This window comes from Cygnus atratus, chromosome 20 (assembly GCF_013377495.2).
Source record: "Cygnus atratus isolate AKBS03 ecotype Queensland, Australia chromosome 20, CAtr_DNAZoo_HiC_assembly, whole genome shotgun sequence".
NCBI classification, from domain to species: Eukaryota; Metazoa; Chordata; class Aves; order Anseriformes; family Anatidae; genus Cygnus; species Cygnus atratus.
This window is the reverse complement of record NC_066381.1, coordinates 10,183,888-10,205,912: the sequence shown is the minus strand read 5'-3', so window position 1 is coordinate 10,205,912 and position 22,025 is coordinate 10,183,888. Positions and strand designations below refer to the sequence as shown.

Genomic DNA, 22,025 nt, shown 5'->3' with positions numbered 1-22,025 from the left:
CCTCAGTATACTACAACTAAATCAGTTACTGTAATTCCTCCCAAATTGCATTTCCTTGTAAAACATTGCCCACCAATACTCATTCACAATGAAGGGATTTTGATGCTGGTTCAGTAGGGAAGTACAGCTGTGAAAAATACCAAATCCAAAGCTTTTATTTGCTTGTGTAAAATTCACATAATGTTTTGGGAAGTATTCTGTGCTGTGTGTCTATGAATAAACTGTCCTCGTGTAGGATGCGCGCTAGGATTCCTCTGTGAAAAAGCCCCAGTGTTAATGTTACAGGGATAACTGAAGTGCAGCTTTACGGCCCTCAACGCCGAGGGCTGCTATTAGCGTTACAGTTCAAAAGCACCTTCCCAATCCACACTTCACTGTTGATGTATTTCGTTTGCTGTCTTCTTGCGTTCTTTTCCCCGGCTGCCCTTGGCCGGGCGAGTTGCTACACCCGATTCCGTGTAGCAATCCCTCCTCCGGCAGCGCTTGCTGACTGGATGGCCGCGGCGGGCAGGGCGGGCGGGCGGCCTGCAGGTTTTCGCATGATCATCGGGGTGCCGAGAGCCCTGGGCACCGAGCGCCTGTCGCAATCCCTGCTTTTGTAAGCTGTGTGTGTGGAGTTAGGGGCGGCTTGGGGTGGTTTGGGGCACGGCGCCTCGGCGGGGCTGGGGCTTAGCGCTGCGTGTGGCGAGGCTTCAGCCTCCTCCTCTGCCTCCTTCAAATACAATTTTTACTGGGGAGAGGCCCCTTGTGTAAAACGGGGGGTCCTGAGGCACAAATAAAGGCGTTTATCCCCTGAGCAGCCTTCCAGGGACACAAATGAAGGCGTTTATCCCCTGAGCAGCCTTCCAGCCGTGGTGCCGAGGGGCCTCACCCCAACACCTCACAGACCCCAGCCCCTCATGCCCGCACCGGCGCCCCCCGCGGCCGGCAGTGGTTGGCTCCGGGCCGCCCCCGTTCTCCCCCCCCCCACCCCGGTCCCAGCAGTGGGCGCGCCCAGCCGGCCGCTCAGGCCATGGGCGTCTCCTCGTTAGCCCCGCCCCGCGGCGCCCCGCGCCGCTCTCATTGGTCACGCCCCCCCTCCCGCCCCCCCCCCCCGCTGCGCGCTCGCGGGGAACCAATGAGAGCGGCGCGGGAGGGGAGGGGGGCTTAGAGGCGCTCGACCCGAGGTAACCCCTCGCATCACACCACCGCGCCGACGGGGCGAGGCCCGGGGCGTGGTCGAGGGCGCGGCCGGGGGCGGAGGGGGCGTGGCCGGGGGGCGTGGCCTGGCCGGGGCTTGAGGCGGGGGGGGGGCTCGGCGCCGCGCCCCCAGCAGCGCCGCTGCCCAGCGCCAGGCCGGGGGCCCGCGGCGGCTCCGCTGGGGTCGGCACCCTGAGGTGAGCGGGGCGGGCGGGCACCGGGACCCCGCCGGCAGCGCCGGCACCCGCACCGCTGAACGGCGCCGGGGGCCGCGGCAGGGCCGGGGCTCGGCGGGCGGCGCCCCTGGGCGGCGGCGGGGCCCGTCCGGCCGCGGGCAGCACCCCCGGGCCCGGCACGGAGCCCCCCCCCGGCACGGAGCCCCCCCCCCCCCGGGCCTGCCGGAGCCCTGCCGGAGCCCCTCCGCCGGGGCGGGCCGGGAGCGGATCCGGAGCGGCCCAGGCTCCCCCGGTGCCCGGCCCCTGAGGGTCGGCCGGGCTCGGGCACGGCCCCGGGTGGCTCAGCGCCGGGGGGGGGGGGCTGCCGGCAGCGGAGGCCCTGCTTTGTGCGGGTTTGTGCTTTCGGGGCAGGGCGGGTGAGGGCTTTTAAGCCTCAGCACGCCTGGGAAGCGTGCGCGCCCGTCGGGTGCGTGGCCCTGCGTGTGTTTGTCGCCGTGCGATAATTTAAAAGCGGGCAAGGAGGTCCCAGCCGAGGGGCGGGTGCGTGCAGCGCTTGGCGGAGCGCCTCGCCGGACAGCGAGAGCAGCGGGAGAACTTCAGCGGGGTTCTGCAGCTGCTGCTGCCGCTGGGAGCATTTTAGGCCGGGAGGCGAAGCGACGCTGGGTTCGGAGCCAGGCGGCAGCTTCAGGTGGAGCGGCGGCCGCCCGCAGGTACGGGCTGCTGGGGCTCGGGGCGTCCGCAGGGGTGGCAGCGTGGCAGGAGGGTCGCGGGCGGGCGGCTCTGGGGGCGAGCCGGGTGCTCGGTGCCCGTCGCGGTGCCAGGGGCTCTCTGCGCCCTGGGCGTGCGGAGGCTCAGCTTCCAGCGCTGCCATAGTCGTTGTGTGTTCCTAAAGGCGACTGAGTAGTCACGCCGCTAAACAGATTAAACACGTTAAACACGGCGAAAACAAAGTAAAAATAAAAGGTCGCTTTGTTGCCTACTACCTGTGTTCGTTCCGCTAGGGCAGTGGAAGTGCACGTGTCCATCGTTTGCTTGGTTAGCGATACAGATCCCTGGGTTTTGCGTAGTGGGCCTCTAAATAAAAGCAGTTCTCTTAGAATTCCTTTTTCTATGGCTTATTACTATTGTAGAGGTGCTATGCTGTGTTTCTGAAGGAACCTACAACTAGTTTTCACAAAGTAATGCAGTTCTTTTCAGTAGTGTAGTTCCTCTTTGAAACAGGGTGGTTTGGAAAAGAAAAATAAACTCAAAATTAAAATTAATTAAACTTAAGATTACACTTAATTTTAATTAAAACTTAATTTCTCTCCTACGTTAAGTTTCACGTCCAGGTATGGTTTGCAGTAATAAGAATGATCTTGAAGTGAAATTGCCGTAAAAACTTCTAAGGCCTGGTGTTCTCACACACGTGTTTCATTGGCGAGCCGAAAACATTTCGTGTGGTAGTAGCGTTGTGGAGAAGTGAGTTGAGTTTTGTTCTACCTCAGGCAAGAGCAGATGTGTTACTTCTTAAATTTGGATTGCAGAGTTTTCGTTGCTCGTAGCACAAGGCGTACAAAGAACGTGATTTGGGTTTTAAATAACCCCCCAGCTCCGCAGACGTTAAGGTATGAAAATGCTGTGCGCCTGCTGACTGCCAATATGAGCTGGCTTCTTCGGGAGGGAGGAGTGTGGCTGTGATTCTGTAAAGATAAAACCGTGGTTTAACATGTGTTTATGTAATTGAGCAAGCTCTGAGTGCGTGACGTTACATGTTCTTCTGTCCCTGCGAGATGCAATTCTCAGGACGTATCCCTCCGTAATTCACAGGGCTTTTTCAGTATCTCTGCAAACCTCAGCCTAGGGTGTGTATGTAGTCGAGGAGCCGGGCAATTTTGGTTTCGGGGCCTCGTTCAACGCTATTAAAACAACGGGACGTGTGCTCGGGTTAGCGGTGCCTGGTGTGGTGGTGGTGGGTAGCTGAATTTCAGGCGCCGCCTCCCAACCTGTGGCCGTTGTTTGATGCAGCTTCGGCCTTCTGTTCGCAGTATGGGAAGCAAAAGGCTTCCGCGAGGAGGTCTGTGAGAAATTATACGTTTTATTTGGCCCCAGAGAATGCTGAAATTAAATTAAATGTGAAGAATGGATTTCAGCACACCGAGAACAAGCCGAGCTTACGTCTGATTTGATGCCAGTTTGTTACCAGCTGATCGCGGAGCGTCAGCAGAGCTCCCGACTTTGGGCCTGGGCTGCGCGGGGTCAGCAGTGCGCTGGTAAATGCACTTGAATGGGGCTCGGTGGATAACTGACTGCTTTTGGAAGGAGTTGTACAAACACGCGGTTCAGTCAAGTCGTCTGAGCCTGGCACTGGGATCGGGGCCTTGGCGCTGCTTCGGTGCTTTCTCAGGGAGCGTTTGTGTGAAACGCTGCGCTCCTGCTGCTCTTTTTCCTTTACCTAGAGGAGGAGAAACAAAAGCCTCGATGCTTAGTTACTGAAGTATAAGTATTTCAAATAAGAAAAGTATTTCAATTAAGAAAAAGTCTTAATTAAGAAAGGGTCGGGGTTCGTTTGGCTGTATCCCATGTTCCTCAGTACTGATAGTTTTGCCAACAGTAAATCCGTCTGGATGAAATTCTCCAGGAGTGATCTGACGCCAGAATAAATATACACATAAACGTTGTCTTTGTGTTTATACGCACAAAGAAAATTTGATTAAACTTTGCTATCTGAGCAATGGGAATAAATGCGTAAAGAAATCCTCTTGTAGGGGTTAGTTTCTACACTTCACGGGTGGGGGTGCAGGCTTTGCAGTCCTGCTGCCCGGTCTTTTCCTCCTCTGCCCTCGAAAAGGGGCAGCTAGATCCACCATCTGAATACCTTCATTGGACGGGTGTTTGTGGCTTCCCAGCCATGAGGTGGTTAAGTGCATCTCCCTGTAAAATGAACTGCCTATGGCCCCAGTGAAACTGGAGTTTGTGGGAGTAGTGATGTCAACACCGGGTTTGATCTAAATAATTCAGTCAAGTACGTTCACGGTAAAAGTGCAGGAGCCAGTTGGATCTGTTTTTAATTCTCAGTTACTGATGAAAAGAAAGAGCATGGTGTTTAAGGGTTGCAGTGCCTATAAATTCCTCGTCCATGCTCTAATTAAGGCTGTGATCACGTCCTGTTTGTGTTATAACCTGGTCTGGTTTTGCTCGTGTACCGGATGAAGGCTGACCTGTACGTACCAAACGTACCGCGCTGCATCGCCGTAGCGTGGCTGGAGTTAGCAGGGCTGGCGAGGCTTTCTCCTCGGTTCGGGGTGGCATGAAGTGTACCAAACCAGCCCTTCTGCGGGACAGTGAATAGCAGTAGTGGAGTGCCTGTTGAGAGACTGGGGCCCTGAGGCCATGGTTCCGCGTCTGTCTTGTCCGTGCTGCTGCGTCACGGTTGTTACGGTTTATTTCACAGGTAAATACTGTTTTTTAACATGTAAAAGTACGGTGCGTCAGCTGCGCTTTCTAGCCCCTGGTTTCTCGTGAGGTTTCTAATTATCATCGGGATTTACTCTTGACCGTCAAATTCAGCTGAAATTGGACAGCAGGTTCAGAAGCTCAGAGGTGACAGAGGAAGAAATTTGAATCAAGCAGGTAGCACTGGCACAAAACAGCATTTCTTTTAAAAACGGTGCTAAACCACAAGTGGGATGATCAGGTGTCCGTGTCATCTGTGCGCTAGCACGGTGCTCAGAAGTTGCCAGAACGATGGGCTGGCAGGAGGTGCCCCGGCTTGACCTGGGCATCGCGGGTGCAGCTCCTGGTCTGATCGGCGATCAGGAGCAGGCTGTCTGACCTGCGCGGTCCTTTTCCACCCCATAACAGTTCTGCGTTCACTGTCTCATATAGTCGAGTAAAAACATGCAGAGTATTCTTCATAACAGTAATGTTTACTTGTTAATTCTTTTGTTTTCCAGTTCATTTTGGAAGTGGATAACTGCCCAGATTGCAAGAATAACAAGAGGTTAGTGCACAAGCGTTTCTAATTTTTAATTGATTTCCAGCTGTGTGTAGATAAGTGTGTCAAAGTTGGGCAGAGCATATCAAACGATAATTCACCATCCCACCTGTCTTTGTGCTCCAAAGTATTCCTTTGTTCTCTGTCTCTCGTGTTCCTTTTTTTCCAGTTATATTTTTTTATGTTATCTAAAGAATAAACATCCATTCATTGTGGAAACAGCACTGGTTTTGTGATACTCAAGCTTCACCACGTTAAGAGATTCTTCTCTCTATGTGATGATTTTTAATGGTAAATGGAGACCTGGACTTTCATATTTTCATATTGACAAGTGTAAAACGTGCCACTAAGTTTCAATATATTACCATAAAGCAGGAGCTATCCCTTACCTGACATGGATGATCTGAGACTGGGAGGTTAAAGTCCGTGTGATGTTGCAGGAGATGGCTGAGCCAGTCTGACAGCTTGCCGCTGCCAGAAAGGGGAGGTTTGCCTTCTCCATCATTCCTTACCTGGATCCTCCTGTCCCCTCCCTCCGGCTTGTCAGACCCATTGCTGCTCTGATTCCGCTTGCTAACCTTGCAGGAAAGGATCCTATTTTACTGGTTGGTTATGGTGCTTTTATAGGATCAGGGCAGAAGGTGGGCTGGAAAGCACCTGAGCTGCTGCGAGCAGGCAGTGTGAGCTAGCAGGTTTTGAGCTAGCAGGTTTTGCGGCAGATCAGAACGACCAGCTGCTGGGATCCCCGAGTCCTTGTACGAACAGAGAAGGCAGCGGTTGTAACAGAAGTGACTCGTCTTGGTCCTGGCCGCCCATCTAGGTTCAGCCATGGTGTTTGAACGTTGCATTTCCAGCTGGAAGCGAGCTTTGCTTTGTCGTCGTCTTTGTTCTGCAAGAGCAGACATTAACCTCAGGTTTTGTTTCTGTTCTTCTGCCACTTGAAGTGCTGAGAGCACAATTTGGAGGAGCCATGGAAGAGTCTTCCCAACCCACTAAACCCCTGGAGATGAACCCTCACTCTCGCTTTATTATTGGTTCTGTGTCAGAGGATAACTCCGAAGATGAGACAAGCTCCTTGGTGAAACTTGACCTGCTAGAGGAGAAAGAGAGGTCTTTGTCGCCTGTGTCTGTCTGCTCGGATTCCCTTTCAGACCTAGGACTCTCCAGTGCTCAGGATGGCCTGGCAAGCCATATGAGGTATGGATAAAATATGAGGTATGGATAAAATAATACTCGCTTCCAGTTGTCAGTGCTTTTACCCTATCCATTCCAAAGATAATCCAAAGCTACTCCTTGCAAAGTGAGTACTAGTTACTCTCACCTTTATATCCAGGTTCTGGGTTTGGCTTCAGATGTTTTTACTGTGCCAAGAGATCTTCTGGCACTGTTTCAGAATGACTTCTGTGTTTATCTGCAAGAATAACTTCTGTTTTCCATTGCTTTTAATGAAACACCTGTGCCTAAATTCTGTAAGCACCTTTCAGAAATCTCAGCTGTTGAGTGTTATGGTGGGCTTCCCTTATACTGCCTGCCTCTTGTCACTGCTGTCAGAAAACTGAAATGTGTTGACTGAGATCTTTGAAGTTCTCGCTTCTGGACAGGCCACCTTTGTTGAGAGCAAACAACTTACAGTGTTTGCTTATTTTGTCTTTGCATGGAATTTGGTGCTTTCTGTGTAGCCAAAGAATTGACAGTACCTCTGAGTAGTGTCAGTGATGCCACGTTGATTGGAATGAATGTTTTTTGGTTTGGACAGAGGAAATTGTTTCTACTTAAAGAAAAGATTGGTAACGTAAGAGGTGGTAACTCTTGATTGATACCCTAAGAGGTGCTGCTTGCAGCTCGGGGAGGTGTTGGCCTCACACGTGGGAGAAGGGAGGGCTCTTCCACTCCTGCTCCTAATGCTTTGTGGCTTTGATAATCTATGAAGTTGGTCTTTTGAGGTCATGGTGTTAACATTGCCTCGTTAAGAGGCCCCTTTGTTTTACTGTGGTGCTGATTTGCATACCATTAGTGGGGTGGACCCACCGAGATTTTCTGTTACAGGCTCGGTATCTTGTACTTCTCAGTGTGCGTACAGCTCAGATTCTTGGCAGAATGAAGCAAGACTCAGCAGATACCAGGTCCCCTTTATCTGTTTCCTATATTCCGGCAGGTGTGGTGCCCGGACCTGGGCATGGTATTGTCCCTGAGGCCCTTTTCGTGCTATGCAGAGCAGGAAGGTGTCGTGTATGGGGAGCAGCGGTCACCGCACTGGCTATGAAGTTAACGTGCGCTGGGTGTGACGTTCTGCACGTGTCGGTGCCGAAGTGCAGCTATTCATTTCAGGCTGTAAATTCCTTTAGAATTAAATTATTGATTCCAAAGCATCTGCAGTCATTCCTAGTTTTATGGTAACCTTGTAACTAATACATTTAAGAGAAACTACTAAACAGCATTGCTGTTGGAATTAATCCTTACCAAATCCGTGCTTCTCGCATCCTTCCAGTTCAACAAAACAGTTGCTCATCATCATCCCAATTTCCAGCTACCCAGCTACTACAGCTGTTTCATGTATACTTGCTTTATTTATGAAAATACAATCCTGGACAGTATCAAAAGCTGACAATGTCCAAATTTACTGCAGCAATTGATAGTCCCCTGTTTGCAAGTCTTTTCAGCATGTAAGGGAAAGAAACGTGTTTTTGCTTTGGGAAGATTTATCCCTGACATCTTGCAGTTGGATGTAACTTACCTTTTTGCCTGCCAGCTGCTTACAAATAGATTTGTGATTGTTTGTTCTGGTGCTTTTCAGCCTCGCGTTCTCCCGACAGTTCCTCCCAGCGGTCAGAACCAAATCTAGAAAAGCATCCCCTTGACTTGCTCTTTTTGTCTGCCATTTTAAAAGGTATTGTCCTGTCCCAGAATGTACAGGACAGTCTGAATCCCGCTACAGGTCTCTCTGAGCAGTCCCTCGCTAACATTAATTTGTTGCTTTTGAAGAAATGGTTGGTTCCAAAATATAATTCTGCCTTTACTGGCCAGCGGTAGCCCTCTGTGAATGACACGAAATCCTTTTCTGTTTAGCATCATGCCAGGACTTGCAGCTCCCTGGGCTTTACAGCCAGTGGCTATATCCCTGATACATAAAGGAATCCTCTCCTCTGTTTTTCTCCGTGTGTCTTTCGTGGATAAGAAAACGCCTTTCCTGTTAGCGTGCAGCAGGGATTTTAAGGGGTCCGTGGGTAGTGCGGGCAGATGTTTGTATGACCACTCGATCCTTTCAGCTTGTTCTCCTGTTTTGCTGGCTTACTTGCTTGTGCAGAGTAAGGAGTTTTAATCTGTCCTTTTGTTGGTGGTATCCTTGCCTCTTCGGGGAGACAGACTGAAGACAGATGGCCCCAGCGCAAAGAGCCCGTAACTAGAGGATAGCAGCCCGGAGTTTGCGGAGTTGTTATGGTCAAGCTGATGGACGAGTTCAGCCAGCTGGCGGTAATAGAACAGATAGAAAACCTTAAAGCAAATTTAAAGGGGATTACTCTTCCAGTGACTGTCACTTGTTGGCAGCACAGAAGGCAATTTTGAGGCTGGAAGAGCTCTGCTCCTGTAACTATATACGTTTTAGGAACAGAAGCGGGATGAAGACATAACCACTGGTGTGGAAAGAGATAATAGGAGAGCAAGAAAATCAAGCAGGGTCTGTGTGTAACTTCGAGGACACTGCCTGGCCCCAGAGAGCCCTAATGCAATAGGTGCGCAACCTTGAGCACCTCTGTTGTAACCTGCTTACTTTGGCACTCTCTTTTAAGGGTACTTGACTTTTAGTTAACTTGGAGAGAAATGCCAACTCAAATAACAAAGTTACAGCGCTGAGCTGTTTTTCTAAGATAAAGTCAGATGAATTGAAAGAGTTTTCCAGGGTGGTAGTCAGTCCCTTTCATCAAATGATTTCCAAATAATGTTTACACACGGACAAACTGAGACAAAGACAAGCTAAACAGATTGCCTGAATTCACTCTGTGACAGCAAGTTAATGGGACGTGAGAATTCTTACTTATAGCTTCCTTTTGGAAACCACGAAGGTGCGACTCTTTCTGGACTGGTGAAGACAAACTCATGGGGAGTTGAGTGCAGCGTTAGTGAAACAAGGTGCGGGTCCAAGGGAGCGTGTCTTTCTGAAGAGGTTGCCAAAAAACCTGTTTGCTGGTTAGGCTCACAGTTCCACGCAGGACACTGTGGTTAGCTAACCACGGACATAGCTTGTATTCGAGGTGAGCGGCTGCTGCAGAGGCGTTCTTCTCAGGGAACGTTATCTTTAAAATACAGGATTGAGTTAGCTGAAAAAGGGTTGTGTGAGCATACCCAAGCTGTCCTACCTTTTCATAAAGCATGTCAGGCAGTAAACCTGTTGCTCTGATGGCTGAAGAGAAGAGATTTCTTCTTACAGCACAGGAGAGCTGGAAAGCAGGCTTGCCAGCCGTCCTGTTGAGTTGGTTTTCCCCTCTTATATTCCAGATCACTGAAGTTCAGGCAGTAACGCTTCCTTTCTCCTCTAATCTCCATTTTGTTGCTTTGTGGGGGTTGTCTGTAAGACCTTCTAACCCATCCGCTAATATTCTGTGCTAGTGACCGGACCTTTTGTGCAGCAGCTGTCCCAGCTCTCATCTTGATCTCCCAGGCAGATTTTCACCCCTGTGAGTACCAGAATGACTTTGCTAATGAGAAATGCTCTTTCTCCTTCATCAGCTTTCACGATCTGTCATTTTATAGCAAAGAAACTCATTCAAATACAGGTCAAATGAACAATCTTTTGTGGAAGATGCTTGGTGCTGGGATGGAGGCTCGGGGCGGTCGTGCCTCCCATCAGATCTGGTCAGCTGGGAGCCTCCTGCGCTGTAGTAACAGGCAGTGCTGCTCCTCCTGCCCTTAGACCCCCGTAAAACGCAACATCACGACGACTCCTCGTGAAGCACACATGTTTCACCAGGCTGCTTGGTGTCTGTTCAGCACCTGAGACTTTGCAGGTCTCCTGTCTGAGCTGGAAAGAGTCGCCAAGAGCCTTATCATCTGCCGGGGCTGTGACGCCTAATCGATACCTCCTGACCCAGCTCTGGGCAGTCGGTGCCAGCCCGTGTTTCTTCGCTTGGGCATGCGGGGCGTGCGTGTGCCGTGCTGATCCATCTAGCCCCTTATTGATCCGGCCAAGTGTTTGTGCTGTTGCTAAAGCCAGTCTTGCCGGGACAGGCTGTACAACACCGGCTTCCGTGCCCCTGCGTAGCTGTAAGACCTTTGGTTGTGCTGCTTGATGGCTACGGTACGGGATTGAGAAAGCCGTGATCTGATAACGAACCGCAAATCAGCGTGTGTTGCAGCCGTGTTAGGAGAACTGCGGGCTGGGAGAGTAACTGCAGATCGAAACGTCCTGAGTCTTTCTGGTAGCTGTGCTGTATTTAAAGAGTATCAGTGATAAAAACTGTAAATTCCTTCCTCTCTCAGTTACAGCATTGAACATGGAAAAGAAGCCTCCTGAAAGAACGTACTTGTAGATAGTTTACATTAGCAACATTTACTCTTCGTTGCGTTTTGCACCTGTAGATAATTACACTCAACAACACTGTTTTTATTTTTGTCTTTTGGATTCCAGGCATAATTGTGTTGTGTTTGAGCTCAGAAATACCCATCGACTGAAGGCAGTAGTCCTGTTTGGACAGGACACAGCGTTTGCGTGCTGTGCAGTGAGCCGTTAGACAGTCGTTATGTTCCTTCTGAAGCTTTCAGTGGTGGATTAAGTAACATCTCCGTAAATGCCACTTGGAAGATCCTTTGGGTCTGTTTATTTTGTTTTAAATTGGTTTTGCCTATTGCTACATTTAATTCCTGTTTTTAAAGATAGCATCCTGTATCAAATTCTTTTTAAAAATAGAATAAATCCTGCATGTCTCCCGGTATTTGTACTGCAGGGGTCTCGTTTCATAAGCAAAAGCGGGTGTACAAAGTCACCTGGCAATCCCCTTGCATCAACTGAAAGCCAAATTTTTGGAAGTAGCTCAGCTAATACCTCTGGTAGTACACCCACAGAGATTTAATGCCTTACGTTATTTGGACTTCTCAGTAAATAGTCTCAGTAAGTTATTGAGATGCATAAGAAGAGCTAATCGCCTATTAAAATCATCTTGAAAGAAGGCCTCAATTTAGGGCTGGAGAGGAGCGCACTGAGTGCGCCTAGCCTGGCACAGGGAGAGGGTGCCAGCTTCGAGACCAGGCTTAGAATAATTGCAGAGCACTGAAGGAAATAAAGGAGCCTTTTGAACTTGTTTTGAGTTAAGAAAGTGTCTCTCCAGTCCAACTGTTTGTGGTTAGGAGTTTACAGAGCACTGATCTTGTAGGGCCCTCGGTGCGGCTGTGTTTTTATGTCCGAATGTGCGTAAGTACCCGTGTGCTGTGGGGGCCGCGAGGCTGGCGCTTTCACTGCCGCTTCCAAGACTGGCCCGGCTGCATGGAGAAGGACTCTTCTGAACAGACACCTTCCGTGCCAGGTTTTCTGCGGACTCCCAGCCCTGGGGCCGGAGCTGCCGTTGGAGTCTCCTCCTGCCGCTCTGCTCCCCGCCATCAGTTGCCATGGTGCTGCTGAGGTTCTGTGTAGGGCGACTCCGTGGGTTTGCGGCTCGCAGGCCGGAAGGCCCTTAGTGAAGCTGCCGTGGCACGCTGCTCCTTTTCCTTTTCCTTTGCTTGTGATCAGTCGCCGTGGGCTCAGCAGGCAGGGCAGAGTGATGCTGTTGCCTGTTTCTGCAGGTTCAAGTAAGGCTGAGCGTCTTCAAGGAGCCCCCCCCCAAAACACAGGATTTACGTTTTGTTACCCCAAGTGTCGTTGAGCTGAACTTTATCCACCGGGAGAGAAAATTTGAATTTCCTTCTGTATCTGCTGTGAAAGAGGAAGCTTGGGATGCGTTTTGGTCGCTGGCAACTTGTGCATTACTTTTTCTTCTCTGCAAGCTACCCTATTTATTGACAAATACACTTCAGAGGCCTCTTCGTCTGTATGCCTGTCAGAAGTGGCAAGAACGCAGAGCATCTCCAGGCTAGGTGACGACTGGCATCTCTGTGCTCCGTCCTGTAACCCCGTCCGTGAGACCAGACGTACGGCCTGGCACGTGGCCGGTGTGGTGACACGGGCAGCACCCTGCTTTCTGTGCAGGATGCTCTCCCAACGTGCTGAGACGCAACCCCCCAGCCCCTTCGTTCTTGTTGTTCCTCTCTCCTTCATGCGGAGCAGATCTGTTCAAAGCTTGAACTTTGTCAAAGGACACTGGAAAGGACTTCTCAGCTGCAGAACTGTCCCGCTGCGTGTTAACTTCTGTACTGGTTGTGGATGTTGATTTGATTTAAATTTGGCTGTTTATTTGGACAGATATTTGTGTGTACTGGGTATTTTTGAGGTCTGGGAATGTGGCGCGAGGGTCTAGGCAGGAAGGATGTGGTGAAGAAATGGGTTCTGGAAGATGAATTTGAAGGAGAGGAAAGGGCCTCGGGGCATGCAGGAGGCTTGCTGAGCACGAGACTGCCTGAAGGCGAGCGCAGGATGCGCTGGAAGGAACGGTCGGAGGGAGTGGGGCACAGATGTAGGAGGGCCTCAGGCGTGGGGAGGTTTGGATCGCGGTACGTAAGAGCGTGTGATCCGAAGGAGCTCAGGAAGCTTTAGGCCGTCGGGTTCCCTCCCATGATAACAGGCGAGGTGTTGCTTTAGAACTGGCGGAGAACACCAGTGATGTGGCGTGTGCGCCCCGTGGTACGGTTCAGTGTAAAATCCGTACAGCACAATGGATAAACGCCGGGCAGGTGATTTAGGGAAAAAAAACAGCTGACCGAGAAGTGTCGGCATTTTAATGCCTGCGTCCGCTGCAGCTGTGGTACGGGGCTGTTGGAGAGGAACCCCAGCAGCTCGTGCTGGAACCAGTTACTGCTTTAGGCTGTGCACCTGCCCTGACTGCTGGTCAAAATCTGCGTTAGCGTGAACGTGGAGTTACGTAGCCAAGAAGCAGGGAGAGGGCTGTCGTGTTTCGGGCTGTGTCCTTTATTTAATTTCCTGAAGTCTTTGGGCTCAGCCTTGTGTCAGAGCTGCGATGAGTCTCCCTGTGTTCTGATTTATAGGTTGAAGCACTGATTTCTGGCAACGTCTGTATTCGAGTTCTGTCTCTTTAAGGCTGCAGGAGAAAATGGCTTTGAATAAGTGCAGATTGCTGCCTCCCAGTGTCTGTTGCCCAAGACGTAGCCAGCCCTTTACTCTGGCCACACAAGTCTGCATTGCTTGCTGGATTACATGTATGCTTGCTTGTTCTCATGGCTTTTTTGTGAAATAGGTTGCAAAGGCAGCCCTAAAAGCAGAGCAGATCTCGTGGATGCCTCGAGAGTGTTAAAGTCCCGCCACCCAGATCAGATGCATGCACACATCAGCACGCGCATATTTACAAAACATAAAGCCTGCACTGACGAGAGGAGCTGCCCTCCCTCCAAACCCTTTACAGGCCTAATCAGGGGGAGAAACGGAATAATCCCGTCTCGGTGTGCGTGTGCATGTGCGTGTGTGTGCTGCAGTCTCCTTAAGGCTGCCTTTCAAACGAGCCGGCTAATGCATCACCGCCCGTGGAATAAACTGCTACGTCACGGAGCGCACTTGGCATGTTCCAGTGCTGGGATCAATGCGGGCTCCTAGCTGCGATGTGCGTCAGGTATGTGTCCGTACCGAGCGCTGTTTTTGTAGGAGAGCAGGAGAGAGCCGCGCAGGCTCTCCTTTTGTCTGACAGCAGGCCTCGGCTCTAAAGAGGGGGACGGTTTCCCGGCGTTATTTACCGGTTGGTCCTGAATGGTGTTGTGTTAGGAAGTGAGCTTTGTAGCGTGTGTTTGTCGGTAAGTATTGGTGCAGAAGGGCACAGCCTCGTGTAGCGTGTTTCTGTAGGGGTGCTGCGGCAAATCGCGTCCATTGGTGTCGTAGCAGGGAATTCAGCTGCTAGAAGGCAAAAGGAATATTTTTAACCACTGCTGAAGCCGTTTCTCTAACGTGAAGCTGTGTGGAGCTGTAGGGTTTGGTTCCTTGCAGCTACGGTGGTCAGAAACCGTTTGGGCTGGGAGCTGTGGGCAGGCTTTTTTGGGAGCACAGGCAGATATTGGGGAAACGGTTTTCACAAAAACTGAAAAATAAAATTTCAATGACACTGACCGTAAATTTTATTCTCGAGTGAGGATCAGAAACAGGAAACTTACTGGAACCATAGATCACGCAAGAATGTTACTTAGAAAATGATGGAGCGTGCCGTGTTCTGTGTGCAGTGCGTGGCCGGCGAGGGCGCTGCCTGCCTGCTGGGCTTTGCTGGTCCTATTTGGCGGTGTCCAGAAGAGAAAGCGACACAGATCTTACCAAGCCGAGTCTGAAATTTAAGTCTCTAGCGCTGTGGTGGCTTGTTTGGAACTGGGGAGGCGGTGAGTTTCTGGCAGCCACCCCGCGAGAGCCTGACACCCTGCGGAAGGTGTGTGCCTGTGGCCGAGGCCGTGCTGCGCTGCGGGGGCCTGGATCCGTGCGTGGTGCGCAGGAGGCCTGTCAGGATGGAACCAGTGCTGGGGAGTGCTGAGGCAAGTTGCTTTTTCTGACGTGATCCTGTTTTACATTGAGTTTAACAAGAGATTTCTGACGTACTTCATAGCTGCCTGAGCAGCTCCTCAAAGAGGGAACAAAGGCTGACGGGTGAGAGAGGCATTTAGTAACCGGGCAGATATATCCTGTGTTTTAACACAGCCCCTTCTTTTTATCTGGGCACGAGTAAAGTGTGCAGCTGGAAGGGATCCCACGAGTCATCTGGGCTGTGCTTTTGCCCCAAGGTAGGGTCACCTGCACAGTAAGCCAGTCTTGATCAGGTACTACTCAAACCTGTTGTGAAACGTCGCTTTTCCCACAGCACAGCCTGTGCAATCACTTTGCTTGCTGCTTTAATCCACAATACTATTAGACGGCTTTTATAATACGTGGTCTCTTTGTTGTAATGTAAGTTCGTTGCTTCCCATTGACGGGACACAAAGAAAATACCAGTCCTGTCCTGGCAGTGGCAGGACCCGTGGTCTGCCTGGGTCCGGGGGTTTTTGGTTGTTCAAACTGTTCTTTGACCAGTCTCGCTTGTATCTGCTGTCTGAGGTTTGTTTCCACTCTGACTTCCTTCGCTGCCACAGCGTGTCGCTGTCCTGCTGCACCCTTCTGCTGACAATGCTTGAAGAAATTGGATCTGTGCGGAATTGTTTGCCTGCACTTTATCAGACACGTGGCGCTTGCTGTCGGTCATTGCTCATACTGCTGTCTATTCTTAGTTCCCCATCTCCTGCAGTGACCTCACCTTGCTCTTCAGGGCTCAGGATTGCATGCTGTCGTCTTATTAACATGCCTTTTTCCTCTGGGCACTCACTCCTCTTTTTATTATTATTATTTTTTATTTTTGAGTGATCCTGGATGGTTGGATGGCATTTGCTCAGACTCTTGGAATACGTGTGCATCAAATAAGAGCTGAGCTCCCTGGGTGTGGCCCTGCACTAGAACAGACCTGAATGCTGTGATATTTAAAAATGTAATCCAGTTGCTGCCAATCCAGGTTTGATCACCAGTGTGTTATAGCTGCAGTCATTGCCCTTGCTCATCCTTCACCCACCCACCAAATTTGCAGTTTGTTTCTGCGTGTGCTCGATACTGAGTAAACATTCCTCCTCTCCCGTGATGCTATGGACCCGGTGGTGCTGCAGCACCTTTGCTTGTGAGGATGTTTAATCTTATAGCGCTCAGAGTGAACTGGTCTCTGTTTTATGGGTGGAGAAACTGAGGCACGACAAACAGGGGTATCTTGTCCAAGCCCTCCCAGCTTCCTTCCAGGCTGGTGTCCATGTGTTCTTTGTCTCGTGTTCGGATCACCGACGTGCTCTGTGCGCCTCTGCAGACTGTGTGTCTGACTTTCCCCTCTGCCATCCTGGAAATGCTTTCCTTATCCCTTCCCCACCCACTGTGACAATCTGATTTTAAATACTGTGCCTTGATTGAATTCTTCGGGCTGATTTCCCACCGTGGCCGCTCCTCAGCAGCTACCTTTGCGACAGCGCGGGAGGTGCTTGCAGGTCCGGGCAGCTCAGGGCTCCGGTGGATGCCAGCGGGCTCTGCCGGCACGCGGGGAAGCTCTGCGGTCTCGTACGAGACTCCTCCGGCGTGGGGAGCGTGGACGGGGCTGGCTGCAGCTCTGGGAAGCTGCTTCACAGCGTGTGCTGCGGCAGCGGGGCTGCGTGCTGAGCCCGGTTACGTAACCTGTAGATCGTTTTCTCTTTTCCTGATCAGCTGCTTTTCTCTGAACGCGGAGCAGGGGAGCTGCTACCCTCTGAATGTGCATGCTGCGTCACAGGAAGAAAGAGTGGCAGAGGGGTGGCAGAAGGCAGGGGACAAAGGTTAACAGTCTGGAGCAATCCGGGAAGTGCCACTGCTTCAAGGAGAACCGTGTGAGTGGCAGAGGCTCTCGGCAGCTTTGCCCTGCTGGGTTTTGAGCTGCAATATTGAAGAGTATAAAACAGCAGCAGTTACACTAGAGGAGTCGTTGGCAAGCTTGCAATCTGTTAATTCCTTCACTGAGACAGCATGGAGGAGTCCGCAGATCAGAGTCAGGAAATGAGATATCACATGCTGCAGAGGTAAGAATTGCAGATATGATTCTCTCCCCATAGCAGCACCCATCTTGGATGGAAGCAGCTGGGCACTGTACTGGAATTTGTACTGCTATTTTTCCATGTTAATTTTATCCCTCAGAAACACTCGCCATTTTCTGTAAGGTGTTTGTGCATGCAGTCTGTAGGAAGATGCTAAACTGCGTTGTAGTTGGGGAATCAGGGTTCATAAAGTTTGAGATTCTGCACAACTTCTAACCTCTATAAGCAGAAGGATAGGTGAGCGTTTCGAAAGTTCTTATGTGGTAAAACACTGCAGCTGTGACCTGGTGAGTAGTAGGGGTAACTGTTACTAACTCACCATTTATTCTGTTTTGTTTAGAGCTCAGTCTTCTTTTTTCATTACTGCCCAACTTCTCCCCCACCTTACCCTGCAAAAAGAAGAAAATCTTTCCTGGTTTGGTTATAATGTGCCACCTGTGATTATTAGCGAACAAACTTAATATTCTTGGCATGCATCCCATCACAAATTAAACGGAACTATACTTGCTTATAAACAAGTGTTTGTATTTTTATTTTGGATGACAAAACGACAATAAAATCAGAAGTTTATCCGTAGCAGTATCTTTATTCGTGTAATAATTTGAACTTGGCAAGTTAGTCCATATTCATAAATGTTCACAGATTCTGAACCCCAAGTTTTTTGTCTTTTTTTTTTTTTGAGACTGCTCTGAATAAATGTGCAATGAATAAACCTGTATCACTTATTCCTTGGGCTGTGCTCCTTCCTTGCCATGCCATAGATTCTGGTCTTCTTTAAAGACAAATTTGATGGAAATTCAGCCTTACCGACACTTTTACTCTCTTTCTTGGCTGTTGGCCTCTGTCCTTAAAGTCCCAGGCAGAGATTTGCACAGCGTGGTTAGTGAACTCTTGCTGATAGCAGCCGGTGTAAAGTGCAGTGACACCGCTTATCTCTGAAGTGCAGCTTGCTGGAAGAAGGGAAAGTTTTCTGGGGAAGTACCTCCGCGCACTGAACTTGATCATATGCCATTCTCCGGCTATCAGCTGACAGCTCTTTGGTCTGACCTGGTACAGCCCTTTGTATGGCCTACAATGTCTCTGGGAGATGGATGTTTTTTATTTATTTTTAAGCATGTGTTAGAATCATCCTATTGATCTCCTGTCTCTTACCTTTTATTTCTCCCCTTCTGTCTGTGTTAGTACCAAAATTATGGGAAAGACTGCTGAAAGGAAAAATCTGGGTTCAAACTGCATAATAGCTGTGGTTCGTTCAGGATTTCTTTCATCAGCAATTTTTTTTTTAGTCAGAGTTCTGGCCTGTGGTGTTACTGTGCTCCTGCAGAAGAGCTGAGGGGGGTCTGCCCTCCAGCTAGGTAGATCCCCATGGCACCTGTAGGACACGGCCTGTTTCTGAGGGGGCTGTGCCTCCTCCCGGGCTGCCACCCAGCACCTCCAGCAGCAGCGACTCACTCAAGCCCCAACCTTAGCACGGCCACGAACCTCGCGGCTCGCAGGCTGCTTGGCCTCTGGGGCTTGCCCTTGGGTTTGCTTTCCCTTCGTGCTCTCCCGCAGTGATTCCGCCCGCTTTCTGCCCCGTCTTGTCCTGTTTCCCAGTGGGGTTGCTCAACGCATCAACGCTTCAGCAGCTGATTAGGTCAGAGGCCCCTGATGGCTTCCACAGGCACAGGGCAGGCAGCTGGGCCCATGGGGCCGCTGGGCACAGAGCCGCTGGCTCGCATGGCTGCACCCTGGGGCTGCAGCTTGGGCCTTCCCTGCGCCTCGAGCAATCCTTGAAATATCTCCCCTGTGCTCCCTACAGAAAGGTTCTGTGGCCAGCATGGTAGCTGGGGGGGATTTTCTGTCAGGGTGTTTGTGGAGAAGGAGTCTGTTGAAAGCACGCTAAATGTAGGAAGAAAATGCTGGTAAATGATAGGGGGGCCGGAAGAGGCAAAGCTCAGAGGCTTTAAAGTGAGAAGTAACTTGTTGCTGCCCCAGTCGTGCTGCGGTACAGTAGACGCCCACTGTGAGTCAAGTCTTCTCTCACAATTTCAGCTTTGTAAACTTTAGCAAATCAAATCCTGCCATGGTTGCAGAAGCAAAGGGTGATTTATCCATTTTTTTCCTGAGGAAGCTGAAGCATAAGAAAGGGACATGACATTCCTATTTCCACACCAAAAGAGCGGCAGAGCACAGAGTTGATCGGACACAAAACTGGCTTTGTCATATTAAGCAGTAACATGATGAATTTGTCCTCCAGAACGTATCATAAAGATATGAAAGATTGGGTAGTGGAAAATCCTTGGAAAATGATTTTAAGTTACCAGTCACAGAGATGGCAGAGCCTCTCATTTACACTTGGAGGGTTATTTGCTGTGGTTCTCAAATAGGATTTCCTGATAGAGTCCGATTTAGTACATTGTTTTACCAAAGCAAGAAAAGTCGTCGCTTGTCAGCTTTCCCAGAGGACTTGGAAGCAAAGTGGTGGAGCATAGTTAACACAGCTCTTCTGTGATGGGCAGCTGTATACAGCAAACACATTTCTACCTGCTTGTAGATCAGCGTAACCAGAATTTCTCCAGGTAACCTGGCATTTGCAGAGATACAACTGAAAGGTCGTTACAAAACAAATTCATCCTTGTAAGAACTCAGAGCCAGGTCATGGTGGGCTGGAAGCAGGGAATAATTCTAGGGGAATATGGTCAAGGGGATCTTTACAAATCATTGACGTATCCTGCTCCATTCATGAACATCTGCACTGTCAAGTTCCTTTTTTCTGTCCCCCTCACATTACCTTAGGCCCAGCATGTCTGGCTTACACCTTGTAAAGCAAGGCCGGGACAGGAAGAAAGTTGACGTGCAGCGGGATTTCACTGTGGCTTCTCCAGCAGAATTTGTTACTCGTTTTGGAGGGAATAAAGTTATTGAGAAGGTAAGTTGCTGACCTTTTTGACTTCAGCAGATTGCATTCTTGTTCCCTTCCCTTGAGCAGTGACTTCTCTACATAGAAGGCTGTACATTGCATGTATCAAAATACTAATATTCCTGCACTTGAAACTTGTATTTCTTCCTGTAATTATTCCATTTCAGTTTTATTTTAAATGTGATAAGTAGACGTCCCATTGTTTTAATTTGGTGTGACAGGGAAAAAAAAAGAGTGAGCTAGAGCACTTCTGCTGGTACAGGAATATATTTTATAGACATATAACAAATGTTGACTGGGCAAAACACTAAGAAATGTATTTAAAAATACATAGTCATTTAATGGATGAGGTCTTCTCCATTCAGGTATTAAAAATTTTAGCAACTCATTATGCCTGTTCTCATGCGTCCTCCTGCTCTTTAATCCAAACAAAACAATACGTTAACATCTTTATGGTCAAGCAGGAGCTGATTTCTGGTTTGCTTGATGGGGCATTGAATGGTTTTGGTGAATTGAAAACTGGCTGAGGAAACTGAAGAACCAAAAAATTGGATGAAAGACTCTGCTGAGAAAACAGCCAGATTTATTATTGCTTAGCGCTTTGTGTTATTTAGACTCTATCTCTTCCCTGCATATGATATACTTAGGTCCTGATAGCCAATAATGGGATTGCAGCAGTGAAATGCATGAGATCGATCCGACGCTGGTCCTATGAGATGTTTCGAAATGAGCGGGCGATCAGATTTGTTGTCATGGTGACTCCTGAGGATCTGAAAGCAAACGCAGGTGAGTGAAGGTGCACAACCATCTCCACACAGGCCTGTGTGCCCACAGGGGTGCAAGAAGTTGAGTGTATGTCTTCTGTATCACATGCCATTCTGTCAGATAACAGACTTTTCTGGGAGGAGATTATACATGTTCGTTTGAAATTGGAAGGAATACAAAGCACCAGACGGGTAATCTTGCGTTACCTATTCATTCAAAACCATATTCAGATCTGACTGGAATTTACTTACCTTAAACATGGTTTTAGGTTTATATTTTTAAGTTTGATTTCACATATTTGCTGACAATCTATAAGCATTTAGATACTTTAGCAAGTACCTGCTTCCTGTAGGTTTCTGGGAGTTACCTGAATTACCGTAGATCCTGAGTGTTATGCACTTATGCACACATCAAAACTTTTAAAGTGTTTTTAAGGCTTTTTTTTTTTTTTTTTTTTAAGCGTAGCAGTGAATAGTAATTTCCCTGCCTGATGTTCTGGAGTGACGGTGGTCTGATGCCAGACAGGAGACTGGAGGATTTGATCCCCAGTTAGAAAGGAGGGTAGGAAGTATGCTTCTGGGATGTGATTCTGACTGTCAGAATGACGAATTAAAAACAACCTTAAAGTGGGAGATAATCTTGAACTGATTTACAGGAATGTTTGAGCAGTTTTAGAATAGATTTATTTTAAAATGCTTTCAAGACAGGAAGTTTAATGTTTGCTATAGGTATTTTATTGTGTAGAAAATACTCTTGGATCACTGTCATGAATTTCCAAAGTCAGTGAGAAAGAAAAGTGGATACAGATTTTAGAATTTGCTCATACTGTAGATTTAGGGAGTTTTAGACCAAGTACCATTAATTAGATTTGCAATCTAATGCAACCTTTGTTGTGTTTGCAGAGTATATTAAAATGGCGGATCACTATGTCCCAGTTCCAGGAGGACCAAACAACAACAACTATGCAAATGTGGAACTCATTCTTGATATTGCTAAACGGATTCCAGTGCAGGTGAGAAGTGTCACAATTTTTAAATCATGAAATGACACTAAGGAATGTTCTCTTAAATAATGAGTTGTATCTGGTGAAAAAGATAGGTCAAAGAAATGGAAATGACAACCCTATACTAGCACTAAAAGACAAGAATATTAGAAAGCAGTCAGATTCCCAGTATGAATATCTGCGGGAGATAGAAGGTTTCCTTCACCCTTTCACTTCCCTAAGCTTAGTTCATCTTCAACAACTTTGCCTTCTTTGACTCGTCTGCAAGATGCAATATGCTGGTCCTTTAAACTAAACATACTCAGGAATCTTGTCTGGCTTATGAAT

General features: G+C 49.1%; 1 protein-coding gene across 14 annotated transcripts in view; it reads left to right on the top strand.

Moving 5' to 3' along the window:
- The window catches only part of ACACA (acetyl-CoA carboxylase alpha), a 131,256-nt gene that overhangs the window by 6,900 nt on the left and 102,331 nt on the right, over positions 1-22,025 (top strand). For 4 of the 14 annotated variants that reach the window (XM_035561176.2, XM_035561171.2, XM_035561178.2 and 1 more), the window contains exons 3-7: positions 5,291-5,337; positions 6,276-6,528; positions 19,807-19,939; positions 20,578-20,716; positions 21,598-21,707. In XM_035561176.2, the coding sequence (XP_035417069.1) occupies positions 6,302-6,528; positions 19,807-19,939; positions 20,578-20,716; positions 21,598-21,707 (609 nt within the window). In that variant the 5' untranslated portion in view covers positions 5,291-5,337; positions 6,276-6,301. Of the gene's footprint in view, positions 1-1,296; positions 1,377-2,043; positions 2,066-5,290; positions 5,338-6,275; positions 6,529-16,666; positions 17,014-19,806; positions 19,940-20,577; positions 20,717-21,597; positions 21,708-22,025 lie in introns of those variants that run through there. The other 10 variants (XM_050714803.1, XM_035561170.2, XM_035561169.2 and 7 more) reach the window with 6 other exon arrangements.